The sequence below is a fragment of the Microtus ochrogaster genome, chromosome 2 (genome assembly GCF_000317375.1).
Source record: "Microtus ochrogaster isolate Prairie Vole_2 chromosome 2, MicOch1.0, whole genome shotgun sequence".
Taxonomy (NCBI): domain Eukaryota; kingdom Metazoa; phylum Chordata; class Mammalia; order Rodentia; family Cricetidae; genus Microtus; species Microtus ochrogaster.
In genome coordinates this window covers 57,222,922-57,237,503 of record NC_022010.1, presented here as the reverse complement: position 1 = coordinate 57,237,503, position 14,582 = coordinate 57,222,922, and the positions used below count along the sequence as shown (strand labels likewise).

The following is a 14,582-nucleotide window of genomic DNA, read 5'->3' as shown; positions in this document are numbered from 1 at the left end:
AGAAAATAGATGTATTCAGTAATGCTTTATTGGAGATATTCTTTCCATAGTTTGAGTTAAACAAGGTTGTGGAGCTTTACGAAAAATATAAGGGTACTAACATGATGCTTCTAAAATGGATGGATAAAATTTGGGGTCCTCTAAATTAATTGCTGGGTAAATAGTTCCAGTGGCCATTGAGCACTGTAAAAGTTAAAGCACGCAACTTTTAAAAATTGTTTGAAAAGTCTAATTTTTTATTATTTAACAGACATCCCACTTAAGCAGACTTCATCCATAGCAGTAGCTGGAGCTGTGATTGGAGCTGTCCTGGCCCTCTTCATCATCGCTGTCTTTGTGACCGTGTTGCTAACACCGCGAAAGAAGAGACCTTCCTATCTTGACAAAGTGTAGGTAGTAGTTTTTACTTGTGTTCAGCTGTGAGCATCCATTATCCATTAGCCTTTATGTCCACATTTATGTTACTTATATTCAGTGTTCAACAGATGGAAATAAGGATAGTGTTGGACCACGATGACTTGATTTCATCAGAACATCTTACACTGTATCCTAGTAAATGAGAGTTGTCACAGGACTGCTAAAAGCAAACGTGTTAGGCAGCTCCTTATCCACAGGCATTAGACTGTAACATGAGGGCCTGCTTGTTGGGGTTTCTGTCCTCCCAGTTCCCACAGCCATTAACCCCCAGAGAAAATTACACAGAGGTCTATATTAATTATAAACTGATTGGCCCATTAGCTCAGGCTTCTTATTAACTGTTGTAATGTATATTAACCCGTTATTCTTATCTATGTTAGCCACATGTCTCAGTACCCTTTTCAGCGGGGCAGGTTACATCCTGCTTCTTCGGTGTCTGGACAGGACTGGAGAACGAGCTTCCTCCTTCCTAGAATATTCTGTTGTCATTGCCCCGCCTCTACACTTCCTGTCTGGTTGTCCTGCCTATACTTCCTGCCTGGCTACTGGCCAATCAGTGTTTATTTAAAACATAATTGACAGAATACAGAATTGTCCCACACCATTAGACATCTTTCCAAATGCATTGTATTGATAACTTATGTTGTCCAACCTGAATAGAATTCAGACCTGAACTAAGTGCTAATTTCAGTATTAGAAACATCTTAGGTTTAATTGATTATATGTTTGTCTTGTATATAGATATAACTAAACTACCAAGAATTATTTTTGAAGACATTCATTTTAAAGCTTTTTTCTTAAGAAAAAAAGTTTTGTTTCATTTAGTTATAAAATAAGCATCTTTTCATTTAAATAATTTTTTTGCCTAATCACTGAAATTAGATTATAAGTATTGTATCTTGTTGAAGAATGTAATGACTAACATATCCTTTCATTTAATCTTGTCATTATCTCTAACTGTATGATACTTTCCATATTTCACATGGCTGTGTTGGGAACAGAATGATTTTATTTCCTGAACTGAGTAGTGGATCTTCCTGTGCAATCTGTTGTTGTGTGAGGGTATGAGGCTGGTGTTCAAATTATACATTCCTTTAAAGTGCTTTGGGGTAGACCTCCACTTCTTCAATCTGACAGTCACTGTGCTAGTCTTTTGGGACTATAGACCCTGTCATAATGTAGTCATTGCTGTCAAAGATGATGTAACTGTAGCAGTGTAGCTACTGACATTGTCAGGGCCAGTGTAGGTCAGAATACTGCCTGAATACTGGCAAGTGCATCCTGCCAGGTGACAGGTCAGCCAGCATAATGCCTGAATGCTAACAGTAATCATGAGCATAGCTTTGGGTTTCTTACTTAAATGCTGCTATAAGTTTGTTGCAATTTCATTAAAGAAAAGTGACTGCTTATGAGTAAAAGATGGTAAAATGCTGCTTTAATTTGATAATTGTAAAATTGGAGTTCTTTTATAGTAAACTGTTTTATGTACTTATTGAATTATTTTCAATGGAAAATGCTACTTTATTCCCATATTGAGAAATTAGTTGATATGCCACATTTATTATTTAGCATCTAAAGATTTCATTTATTTTATCTATTAATATAGATTACTTTTTATTTTATTTGCTAATCAAAAGTATTGGAAACACAACTCTAGTCTTCAAATCATTGAAATATATGACAAATTATTTTCTATGAAACATACATCTATAGACTCATGAATGTTTTTAAAATATCTGACATTTAACAAATGTGAATATTAAGGAATTTTACAGAAAAGATCATCAAAAATATGTTCTTTAAGCAAACCATGGCCCTTTGTCTATTTCAGATAGCATAATTTATCGTGAATTGTACCTGAAAAACTTAACTTTTCAAAAGATTTACTGATTTTTGTTTTCTGTGCATGTTTGTTTTGTCTATATGTATGTCCCTATACCATGCTCTCCCTGATGGGCATGGAGGTCAGACAAGAAATCAGATCCCCTGGAACTAGGCTTTCAGGTGATTGTGATCATCATGTGGGTGCCGGAAACTTATCATGGATTCTTTGGGAGAACAAGCAGTGCTAACTGCTGAGCAGTCTCTCCAGCACCGAGGTGGCTCTTTTGAAAATCCATCTTGGAAAGCAGTTCCATACTATAAGCTTTTGTCAATTTTCCATGTCACTTCTATGACCATTTGGAGAAACATAATAATGCACACATTGGGGGTTGGAGAGATGGCTTAATGACTTAAGAGTGCTTCTTGCTTCAGGAGAGGCTCTGACTTTGGGTCTAAGCACCCACTCCTGGAGGCTCACAACCACCAGTAATTCTGACTGCATGGATCTGACCCCTCTTTCGTCCTCTGTGGGCATCAACATACATGTGACAGATATATAGACATATGCACATATACATAAATAAAGATCTTTTAAAAATACTATCTTCAGCCGGGCGGTGGAGGGTGGCGTACGTCTTTAATCCCAGCACTCGGGAGGCAGGCGGATCTCTGTGAGTTCTAGGCCAGCCTGGTCTACAAGAGCTAGTTCCAGGACAGGAACCAAAAGCTACAGAGAAACCCTGTCTCGAAAATCCAAAAAAAAAAAAAATATATTATCTTTAAAATGTTTGTCATTGTAGTCAGGTGAAAATATGCCAAACTTAAGCAGGTGGCTCATGCACAAGATACTTGTTTAATAATAAAATTATCAGTGTTTCTATTTTAATTGTTTCTTTAATGTGAATAAGTTAGTTTGGTATTGAAGTATTGGAAGCAGTGGTAACTTTTTATTTCCTGACACATTGACAGAATATAACTTAATTAAGCATGCAGAGTAGAATGGTTATGTATTATAGTATGAAGAAAACATCCTTCAGATTTGTGAGAACCTTGTTTTCTTTGTTTTTCCCCCTGGAACCCCCTCACACACTTCTGTTTAATATTTTGAATACAGAATTGACCTTCCACCTACACATAAGCCGCCCCCTGTGTATGAAGAACGAGTTTCTTCTCTGCCTCAAAAAGGCCTTCTGTGTCAGGTATGTGTTTGTGAAGACACTTAACATCACCTGAACTATCTTCTGAAAATCTGCCCTGCTGTTGCAGTGCACAACTGTGACCCATGCACGCGAGAGACTGGAACAAGAGGACCGGAAGTTAAAGTCATCCTTGGCTACACAGTGAGTTCGAGGCCAGCCTGGCCTACAGGAGACCCCATTGTGAAAATTGAAGTGAATAAATTCTTTTAACTCTATTCCATCTGTATTAATTTTTCAAAGCATCATTTTCTATTTTGTAATGGCGCATACTTTTTAACATGTTCATGTACTCTGAAGTCTGTGAGCGATGAATCAGACTTAGTGTGTGCGTTAGTGAGAAACGAGACGGCTAGTATGTGGCAGGAAGTCAGTGCTGTACTGGTTCTTCCGAAAAGCTGCAGTTAGAAACTGGTTGTGGATGCAGTGTATTGACCCACAGATCTATTGTAAACAATAGGCATTTTTATGTGAATAAAAAGTAAAGACCCTGAGTGTCTTTGGTAGATTGTTGTGGACATCTGCTCTTCTTTGAGCCCCACAGTTTACTCTTGCTTTTCATATAAAAAGGTCTAAATTTTAGCATTCCCTCATTGAGAAACAGGTGGTGTATGTTCCAGTTTAAAACAGTGAAAACGAGCATTGGATCCACATGCTACATTTGTGGTGACTTCAGCACTTCTGCTGGAGTCTGTGCAGTAGCCCATGTGCAGGTTCAACACTTGTCATCTTGGGTCTACACCTGCCCTAATATTTTTGCTTGATGTTTTAGAAAGATTAAAACAAATACTTGAATTCCTTCATTCTCAACTGCAGTGTTTTTGTTCTTTGTTTACTGTTTTAGTTTATTTTGCTACCATTTTCTCTGTTGTTTAGACAGTGTATTGGGTTCTCACCTTGTATCTGAGATTTGCCTCAATTAGTCTGTTTTCCTTAAAAGATATGCCCTGGATCTTCACCCTGAATATTGTCTGAATACACACAGCACTTAATTTGGTGAGGAACTGCAAAGGAATGGTTCTGTGAAGATATCTTTGCTTCTGTTCTTCACTCACTCACCATACAGTCAGTCTACTGTTAGCATGGGTGAGGCAGGCAGGAGTGTGGAGCACCTGCCATGCAACAGTGGCAGTGACTCCTGCTTCGCTGTCCTCCAGGACATGGAATGTGTCATCTTTCCAGAGCTCTGTTTCACACAAAGTACAACCTTTAGCAAATAAATAAAAGTGATAAATAGCATGAAATGCCTATGGAAACCTTGACCAGAACTGCTAAATGCTACGTTAATCTGTGGGTGTCCAGAGTCTGTTGTGCTGATTTTTCTTAGGATATTATTATTAGTCTTTAGAATAAGCTTAATTGAATCTAATTTAAGTGTTGTCAGGAAAATCAGTTCGTATGAAACTTACTATTTGTATTTTCAAGATGACTTTATAGAAGCTTGAGTTAAAAAAATTATTTGGTTCAGATTATATGTATTGGGCTTTAGTTAAAATATAACTGTTTCATGTATACTATAAGACACTGCATAAAACCAAAAGGAAGGTGTAATATCTTGCATGACTGGGACTGACAGTGAAGCAGAGGGCCTCCAGGATGGCTCGGCTGGGACGGTACTCGGAAAAAATAATTAATTCAATTGTAGTAAGTTTAGTAACAGGAATAATCCTGAGCAGATGAAGGATGACATTAAAATGTAGTCAATACCTTTTGTCAAAGCAAACTTGATGGGAAAACACCTTATAAACAGATGAGCAGTGTCGGCTGTTAAGAAGTAAGCAACCAGTTATTATTGCAATTTTTCCTCATTCAAATCGAGCCGTGAAAAGCATTAGTCACCAATGTTTTCTTCTAAATCTAAAGCCAAATCTATAAAATATAGGAGAATCAGAACGTGAGTTGGACATGAAATCAGTCGTATTCTATATTCTTTTAAAAGTGCATCTAGAGATAGAGTTAAAGCTCTGGAAAATTAATTTATTATTGTGACACTCCTATTACAAATACTGTCTTCCACTGTTTGTGTGCCTATGTTTGAGTTTATTTTACAAAAGAAATGCAAAGCATATATACGTTTCTTGGTTACTATGGAATCTGTGAGTTTATGGTGGTCATGCTCTTATTCAAACAATAACAACTTTAAATTTATTAATTTCTACTTGAATTCATTACTTAGCTCTCACAACCAGCCTGATGACATGCGTCTCATGATCCCTGAAGGCCAGCCTAACTTTAAGGAACAGTCTGATGTCAACATTAAAAACCACTCTCTCCTCAAAGAAGATAAAAGACAGTTTATTCTTGAGTCAAATATAGATGCCCACAGTCCAGAAACAGAGTAGCCTCAAATGACATGCGCCAGTGTAGACACGAGGTTAGAACAAAAGAAAATCTTAAATTGAGACACAATCTCAATCACGCTGGTGGAATCATGAAGCAGATAGACTCCAGCAGAGTGCAGACTTCTCTAATGTAGGTGCTCCGTGCTATGTGATGGTGTTCATACCTTTTCAGTTGGTGGAAGCTACTTGTCTGTTATGTTAATGCATTATAAAAATTTTGACCACGTGAACACAAGAACATTAGGTCTATCACTGAAGTGGCAGTGAATGTCTGTTAAGGGGACTAACCATTGACTTTAGATCTGGAGTGTTCCAACAATCAAATTCTGATCCATCAGTCAGCGTTGTTGAATCTTTATAGTGAGTGCGACTCTTTTTCTGAGAGTTTGTTTGTGGTGACCTTTTCATTGGTGGTTTTCCTTGAGAAACTATGGAAAGAAATGATTCCTACCCATGTATGCTAGCTCACTGTGATGAGTAGTAGTTATTTCGGTGGCAGTGCCTGCATTAATCCCTGAGAACTTTCCCTCCAGATATAAGTTATTCAGGAAAGTGAACCCTGGAAGTGTGAAGAGACGCTTTTCTTGAGTGGGAACTGTTCTCATACAGAGAAGATATCTGGAGGGGCCTTGCACATATTCAGGAAATCAGAAGAGATGTTTTGTCTGAAAGCAGAGAGCACTTAAGTATACCAGTGTGTCTTCTTCATAAATGAACATCTGACAGAAGTGATCTTTATTTATGAAACATACAAGGTTTCAACACTAAACTGTGTCTTACCATGTTATGATGGTCTATTTTTCTTGTATTCCATACACAAGGATACTCATCATATAAAATAAAAATTACAATCTTACAGAAATTTAAAAGATCAGTTGTGCAAATCTGTTTTTCATCCCCCCGTCCTCAAAGATCCCAGTCCCTTTCCCTTAGACAACACTGCTGCTGAAGATTAAACTTCTCCCACACTTTTCTCTGTAACCTAACTTCATACATGTTCATATTATGTATGAATGATTATTTTAAAACAGGTAGAGCTATAAGTACATATTTTCTTTGAAAATTTTCTTTCTCTTATTCATTATGTCTTGCATGATAATGTATTTTTCAGACTAATCAATGCAGTTGGCTTTATCAAGATACTCTGGGTTATTCAATGAGTATTCACAAACACAGCTTCAATTACTTAGGATTGTTAACAGTTGGCATGCCCCTGCCAACTAGGTGTTTTAACGGAATTCAAGACTAAGTTCTGTTTGTATATCTCTGTCCCACTCAGGGTGACTTTCAAAATATTCCATTACATTGATACATAAAATTCATCCAATGACATCCTTATTTTTGTTAAATTATAGTGAAAATATTTTATGCATTTTGTTGTGTTTGTGTATTCATGAGAATTATGCCAAGAAGTAGAATCACTGTATTTTTTACAAAAGGTGTCATATTATCAGCCACAGTATCAATATATATTCTTACATATAGCATACGAAACCTGTTTCCCTCTCTGTCCTGTAGCATGAGGTGTTCTGTGAGCGTTATAACTAAACATTCCGTGGATTCTTGGGTGAAGTGGAACCTAGTTACCAGTTACTATTTGCACCCCCCCCCATTTTTGTATTTTGAGTCTTTGATTGATTCTTTTTTTAGGAATTCTGATGTAAATGTGGTCCTTTGTCTTACATTATTTCCTATTTTTTAATTTCGTGGTGTTGTGTAGGATTTATGCAACCAGATCAATTTCTTGTATTTTTGGGGAGGTTGTATTTTGGTCTGAACAAGTTTCCTTTCTATCTTTCCTGGCCAGAGTATATTTTTAAATCTTAGAAATATCTGATGGGTTTTATGTTTTACTTTAAAACTGCAAATTTTGTGTTTGGGATTTCAAGTAGAGACCTATTCTAACCAATGAGATGAGCAGTCGTTCACATTTCTGATATCTTGTCTAAGTATGTTATATTTTTGTGTTCTCTTCCTAAACCATGAGTTGGTGATATGATTTACTATTTACTGGAACAAATTTCTTTGTCAGTTTTTCCTTGCCAAGATATTCTTGTTTTTTCTTTTGACTTTATAAGTTACTCCCCAGACTTCATAAAACCATGTATTGAAGTTAAGGATTACTTTAATGCGAACTGACAACTGTGTGGTAACACAACTCAAGAAATCACAGAGGCCTTCATGCTGGTGTTCCTTTCTGAAAAGAAATAACATGTCCTCTCTGGAGCACGTGTTTGGTTTTCTCTTTAGGTTTATTGTACACAGATTAAGCATTTTGATCGCCAGTGGTGCTCCCTGTCTCTACCTCCATGGCTCCTTCTAGAGGGTTGTTGCTAACATGTACAAAGATTCATACTAAAACCACATAGGATTTTTTTTAATATTAGTCCTTGTAGTATACGTGTAAAGCTGTCATCTGTCAGATGACTTTAGCAAATGCAAAACTTTTAACAGTACTGAAAATAATGTATGCGTAGTATTTCTATTGTAAGACTGACTATAGAGAACATTTTCTATGATTGGGGTGTGGAGGGGCATATGTATAGATGTTCTGTACTTAGGAAACAGAATGTGGATTTTACTGATGAGTCTAAAGATTATGTATAGCAAGTAACCGTAAGAAACTAGACCCACAGTTTTGGTGCACTGCTGCAGAGCTTTTCTGTTTACTTCAAGTAATTATTGAAATAGGCTTTCCTTTCCCTGCATGTCTCTGTGCTGCTGATTTTCCTTCATGCTCTTCAACTAAAGAGCATATTACAACAGAGTAAACACACTTTGGCTAATAGGAATATCTAGTTTTTTTCCTGATTTTGTTGTCTTTTTTGGGGCTTGATTAATTTTTTTCTTTCTTTCACTCATGTGTTCACACACATTTATATGTAGATGTTTTCATGTGTGAGAGTGCACGTGATGTAGAGGCCCAATAGTAATGTGGGGCATCCTCTTCTCCTAATGGCTCGTCTACATTATTCTTTCTTAGTCAAGCTCGGAACTCTCTGATTTGGTGATTTCACTGTCATCTTACTCCAGAATCTAGTCTCTGCCTTTCAGTGCTCAAATTACAGGTGAACCTTCACAACTACCTAGCATTTATGTAACTATTGCGTTTTGTAACTTAATTTTCTACATTGCCATTGTGCTGAACTTGTTGGGTGTCATTTATATGTAATATCATATTCATCTGCAACTATGCATGATTTGGCTTCTCCTTTTGCTGTTTGTATCCCTTTAATTTCTTTCTCTTTCTTTATTGCTCTAGCTAGTATTTCTAGTGCTATATTGAAAATGGTGAGGATAGTAGGCAGATAGCCTGGGATCATTCCTCATTATAATAAGATTGCTTCAATTTTTCACCATTTAAGATAATGAGTTTGTTATATGTAGCCTTTATTATGTTGTGGTATGTTCCCTTCAGTCCAGCTTCCTTTACGACATTTATTATGAAAACATGTTGGATTTTGTCCAAGGCTTTTTCTGCATATATTAAGATGATCTTGTGAGTTTTGTCTTTAAATCCATTTATATGGTTTATTGCATTTATTGAACCAACCATCCTGGAATATTAGTGATAAAGCCAACTTTTTCATTGTGGATGATCTTGGTATGTGCCTATGTTTTTGTGATAGTGTTTTATTGGCTATTTGTGCATCTATGAACAACATCAGAGATATTGGCCGTAGTTTTTGTTTTTTATGTTTCATTATCTGTTTTGGATATTAGAGTAAGACTGGGTCCATAGGATGGGTTTGGCTCTGATCCATATATATATATATATGCAATTTTGAGTAGCTAAGAAGTAGTAGGTGTAGTTCTTTGAAAATAAAGTAGAGTTCTGCTATGATTATTGCTATTTCAGTCCCCTCTTTTATTATGAATCTGTTTCAGTTGTTAATCTCTTTGGTTTAACTTTGGTAGTTTGGAGGAATCAAGAAATTCATCCATTTCCTTTAGATTTTCCAGCATACTGGAGTGCAGGTTTTTTTCATGTATTCTCTTAATATACTCTGGTGTCTGTTGTGATAGTTCTCTGTTCATTTCTGATTCTAGTAATTTGTGGTCCTCTCTTTCCTTTGATTAATTGGTCCTTTCAATCTTGTTTATCTTCTCAAAGAAACAACTCTTAGATTCACTGATTCTTTGTGTAGTTTTCTTTGTTATTTCATTAATTTCTCCTTTCATTTTTACTATTTCTTGCCTTCCACTGGGTTTGGGTCTTTTGGTGTTTTGGGATTTTGTTGTTCATGTTTTTCTTTCTTTTTTCTCTTGTTTTTATTGTTTTTATTGGGCTATATATTTTTCTCCGCTCCCCTTCCTTCCTCCTCCCTCCCCCTCTGCCCTTTCCAATGATCCCCACACTCCCAATTTATTCAGAAGGTCTTATCTTTTACTACTTCCCATGTAGATTAGATCCATGTATGTCTCTCTTAGGGTCCTCTTTGTTGTCTAGGTTCTCTAGGATTGTGAATTGTAGGCTGGTTTTTCTTTGCTTTATGTCTAAAAGCCACTTATGAGTGAATACCTGTTATATTTGCTTTTCTGGGTCTGGGTTACCTTAATCATTGTAGATTGCTTTTGGTAGGATTGCCATTTTTTATTATGTTGATCCTACCTATTCAAGAACATGGGAGATCTTTCCATTTTCTGGAATCTTCTTCAATCTCTTTCTTCGTTAATTTAAAGTTCTTGTTGAACATGTTTTTCATTTGTTTGGTTAGTGTTACCCCAAGATATTTTTTGTTGTTTGTGGGTATTGTGAATGGTGATGTTTCTCTAATGTCTTTCTCAGCTTCTTTATCTTTTGTATTTAGGAGGGCTACTGATTTTTTGAGTTGATCTTGTATCCTGCAACATTAATGAAGGTGTTTATCAGTTGTAGTTGTTCCCTGGTAGAATTCTTGGGGTCACTTATGTATACTATCATATCATCTATGAATAACAAAAGTTTGGCTTCTTCCTTTCCAATTTATATCCCCTTGATCTCCTTTTGTTGTCTTATTGCTCTAGCTAGAATTTCAAGAACTATGTTGAATAGATATAGAGAGAGTGGACAGCCTTGTCTTGTTCCTGATTTTAGTGGAATCGCTTTATGTTTCTCCATTTAATTTGATGTTGGCTTGCTGTCTATTGCTTTTATTATGTTTAGGTATGTTTCTTGTATCCTTGATCTCTCCAAGACCTTTATCATGAAGGAATGTTGGATTTTTGTCAAATACTTTTTCAGCATCTGATGAGATGATCATATGGTTTATTTTCTTTCAGTTTATTTATACAGTGGTGCTTTCTAGGCAAAGATTCCACATTCATTGATTTTTTAATATTTTATTAATGTGGAATCCTTAGTAATGTGAAAATTGTTAGTATTGACACACTAAATATGTGGCTTTTTTCAGTTTGATTTTGTGTTTGGTGCTGGGGTTTGAACCGAGGGACCCTTTGTAGACTGAGCACATACCTTAGCACTAGGTACAAGAGTTGAAATCTGACTGCAATAGTCACTTCTGGCTTGTAACTGGATTGCTTCCAAGTGGGAGGTTAATTAGCACTATTTTAAGAAAGTAAAATAAACATTGGGCTTTGTAATGATTCCTTCAGAAATATATCTAACAATAGTTAAATTACACTTTTGTATAATTAATGATTGAAAAAAACTGACTTCATTCTAGCCACCAGTATCCAATATCAGAATGAAGCAGATGGTTAAAAGCAAAGCAATAGAAACCATGCTTTTATGTCTGTTCTGAACAACTCAAAGAGAACATCTAATTTACCTTTCCTTAAGATTCCTTAGTCTAACTCCATGTGGTTCTGTCTACATTATAATCCCCCAGCCTCCTCCTTCCTTTTGAGTTTTAGAGCTGAGTTAGAGGATGATTTTTTTTAAAAAAGCTAACTATTTGTCCTCCTATATTTGGATATTTTCCTTCCTTGTTCTCTGTATTCTTATTCAGCTCTACAAGAAGAAACTGTGACTGTTACTTCATTTGTAGCATGTGTTTTCATATCTACTAAACTGCCCTTTACCATGGTTACTCTAAAGGTGCTGCCTTACAGTGATAGTGAAGTTCATTGTTCATAGAAATCAATACCCAATCCAGCTGAAAATGATAGAGATTTGGGATGGAGGCAGGGGATACTTGGAAAGCTATTTACATTTTGCTTTTTACTTCTCCCTGTGTAATTGATTTTTAATTGTATAGTGTATGGTTTTTGAAAAAGAAGTGGTAACTTTTAGAATAGATGCCAGTTTCTAGGTCAAGTTAAAAGCTTTTAACATTGTCAACTCATAATAAGCAGAGACTGACCTGCTTTTTAATATTACTAGTAATTTTTTTGAGATGGGAATGTTTTTGAGACAGGGTGTCATGAATCCCAGACTGATCTAATAATTGCTATATGACTGAGGAAGACCCTGATCTTCTGATCCTTTTATCTGATGCCTTTTATCTTCAAAGTGCTGGAGTTAGAGGTATGCACCGTAGCACCTGGTCTTATGCATCTCAGGTAGATTCTAAAGATAGTATCCAGCCCACTGCCCATATATAAAAAGCAAGCATTCTATCAACTGAGCCACATCCCAGCCTCATAAAAATATTCTAAAGCATTGCATAAGCCATAGTAAAAACTTGAATTAACACAGATGCAATTTCAAAACTTTGGAAGCAAAAAAAAAATTTGAATGACTCAATGCTACTTAGAAACTTTTATAGAAAGGTATTATTTGAACCAATAATTTACTAAGACTGTGGTTTTTAACTTTTAAAGAATTAAATTTAGATTATTTTTACTTAAATATAATCAGAGCATTAAATTCTTGTGGTGTATTTTAGACTTGTGTTAAGTTCACACTACCATTAGGGAACTGTAAGTCTTAATTAGAGGTGACTTGGTTGACTCATAAGTAAGAGGCAGTAAGAAACTGATTGAAGTTAAATACTGGAGGCTATGTAAGTTGAGATTTCTTCCTGGATATCAAAGGACCTAATACCTTTCCTTACCAAGAAGCACCCATGATCCTTTTTAAAGGGAACAATTTTATTTCAGGTTCAGAAACATCTGAACACAGAAGTGGACTGTTTTGATTTGGTTTGATGTGTGTGTGTGTGTGTGTGTGTGTGTGTGTGTGTGTGTGTGTTGTGCGTGCAAGTTCATGAATGTGCTGCAATCTGTATGTGGAGGACAGAGGACAGCACAAGGGAGTCAGCTCTCTTTCACATGGATCTCAAAGATCTAACTCCGGCCCTGCACTCGGCAGCCAGCACTTTTACCCACTAAACCTTCCTGCTGACCCAGAGCTGGGCTGGTTTAGATGTTCAGGAAAGAGTGACTAAGTTTGGGGGATTCATGTTTTTTGCTTGCTTTTTAAAGATAGATTTCTTATAAATGAAATTTCATACATTATCAGTTTTATCTTGAATGTGGTCATTTAGTCTTGGTATAATGTAGACAAATTGTTGTATTGAGGTTCTTGTAAACTGACAAGTACAAGTTGTCCTCTGACCTCTGCATATGACATTATCATGCCCCATCCCAACAAATAAGTACAAAAATGCCAGCAGTTAAAACAAAGGCTATAATTTTCAACAAAGCCATAGTTAGAAATAAGAATCAACATATCAGTCAATGCCTGAAAAGGATTGATTCAAGGACTTCACAGATACTGGTACGCTTAGAGTCCTAACATGAAATTTAAGACACAGGGTTTTGCAGATCTTCCATATACTTTACTTTATACTTTATACTTCCATATACTTTAAATGTATACTTCCATATACATTTGTGTCTCACCTGTGACCCACAGGCTGTGTGCATGCTAGGATGGCTGTGGATGTCTATCACTCAACACATTCATAGATAACAGCATCCTGTCTAAATGCCAAAACATGAACCCTAAAGTCTTCTGCCTTACCAGCTAAGGTATCAAAGGGAGCAAGCAGATGCAGATACCCACAGCGAAACATTAAGGGAGAGCTCAGGCAATCTTAGGAAGAGGGAAGGAAGGATTGTAGGAGCCAGAGGAGAGCCACAAGAACATTGCCCACAGGATCTACTAACCAGGGCTCATAGAAACTGAAACAAGAATCAGGGAGCGTGTATAGATCTGACCTATGTCCTCTGCATATTTGTTATGGTTGTGTAGCTTGTTTTCCTTGTGTGATTCCTAACAGTGGGTATGGGGTTTATCTCTGACTCCTTTGACTACTTTGGGAACCCTTTTCCTCCTGCTGGGTTGCCTTGTTGAACCTTGATATGTCCCTAGATTTATTATGTCATATTTGGTTGATATCCTTTGGTGGCCTGCTCTTTTCTGAAGGGAAATGGAAGAGGAGTGGATCTGGGGCAGAACGAAGTTGGGAGGGAAGTACTAGAAAGAGAGGAGAAAAGGGAAACTATGGTCAGGATGTAACATATGAGAGAAGGAAAAAGTAAATAATTTAAAAAACAAAGCTATCTCTGGTTTGCTTAGTGCAACATAAATGCTTATAAATAGCTAATATTCTGTAGTGTTTGGAGCAATATGAAGAAATAAATGTATGTATGTAGGCATTTATAATTTTTTTTAATTTATTTATTTATTAAAGATTTCTGTCTCTTCCCCGCCACCGCCTCCCATTTCCCTCCCCTCCCCCAATCAAGTCCCCCTCCCTCCTCAGCTATTTGTCCTCCTATATTTGGATATTTTCCTTCCTTGTTCTCTGTATTCTTAATCAGCTCTACAAGAAGAAACTGTGACTGTTACTTCATTTGTAGCATGTTTTTTCATATCTACTAAACTGCCCTTTACCATGGTTACTCTAAAGGT

The 14,582-nt window shown here is 36.4% G+C and overlaps 1 protein-coding gene across 2 annotated transcripts in view; it reads left to right on the top strand.

The window, feature by feature from the left end:
- Window positions 1–14,582, top strand: part of Nectin3 (nectin cell adhesion molecule 3) — a 137,399-nt gene that overhangs the window by 60,337 nt on the left and 62,480 nt on the right. For both annotated transcript variants that reach the window (XM_026786162.1, XM_005345038.3), the window contains exons 6-7: window positions 251–389; window positions 3,356–3,440. In XM_026786162.1, the coding sequence (XP_026641963.1) occupies window positions 251–389; window positions 3,356–3,440 (224 nt within the window). The remainder of the gene's footprint in view (window positions 1–250; window positions 390–3,355; window positions 3,441–14,582) is intronic.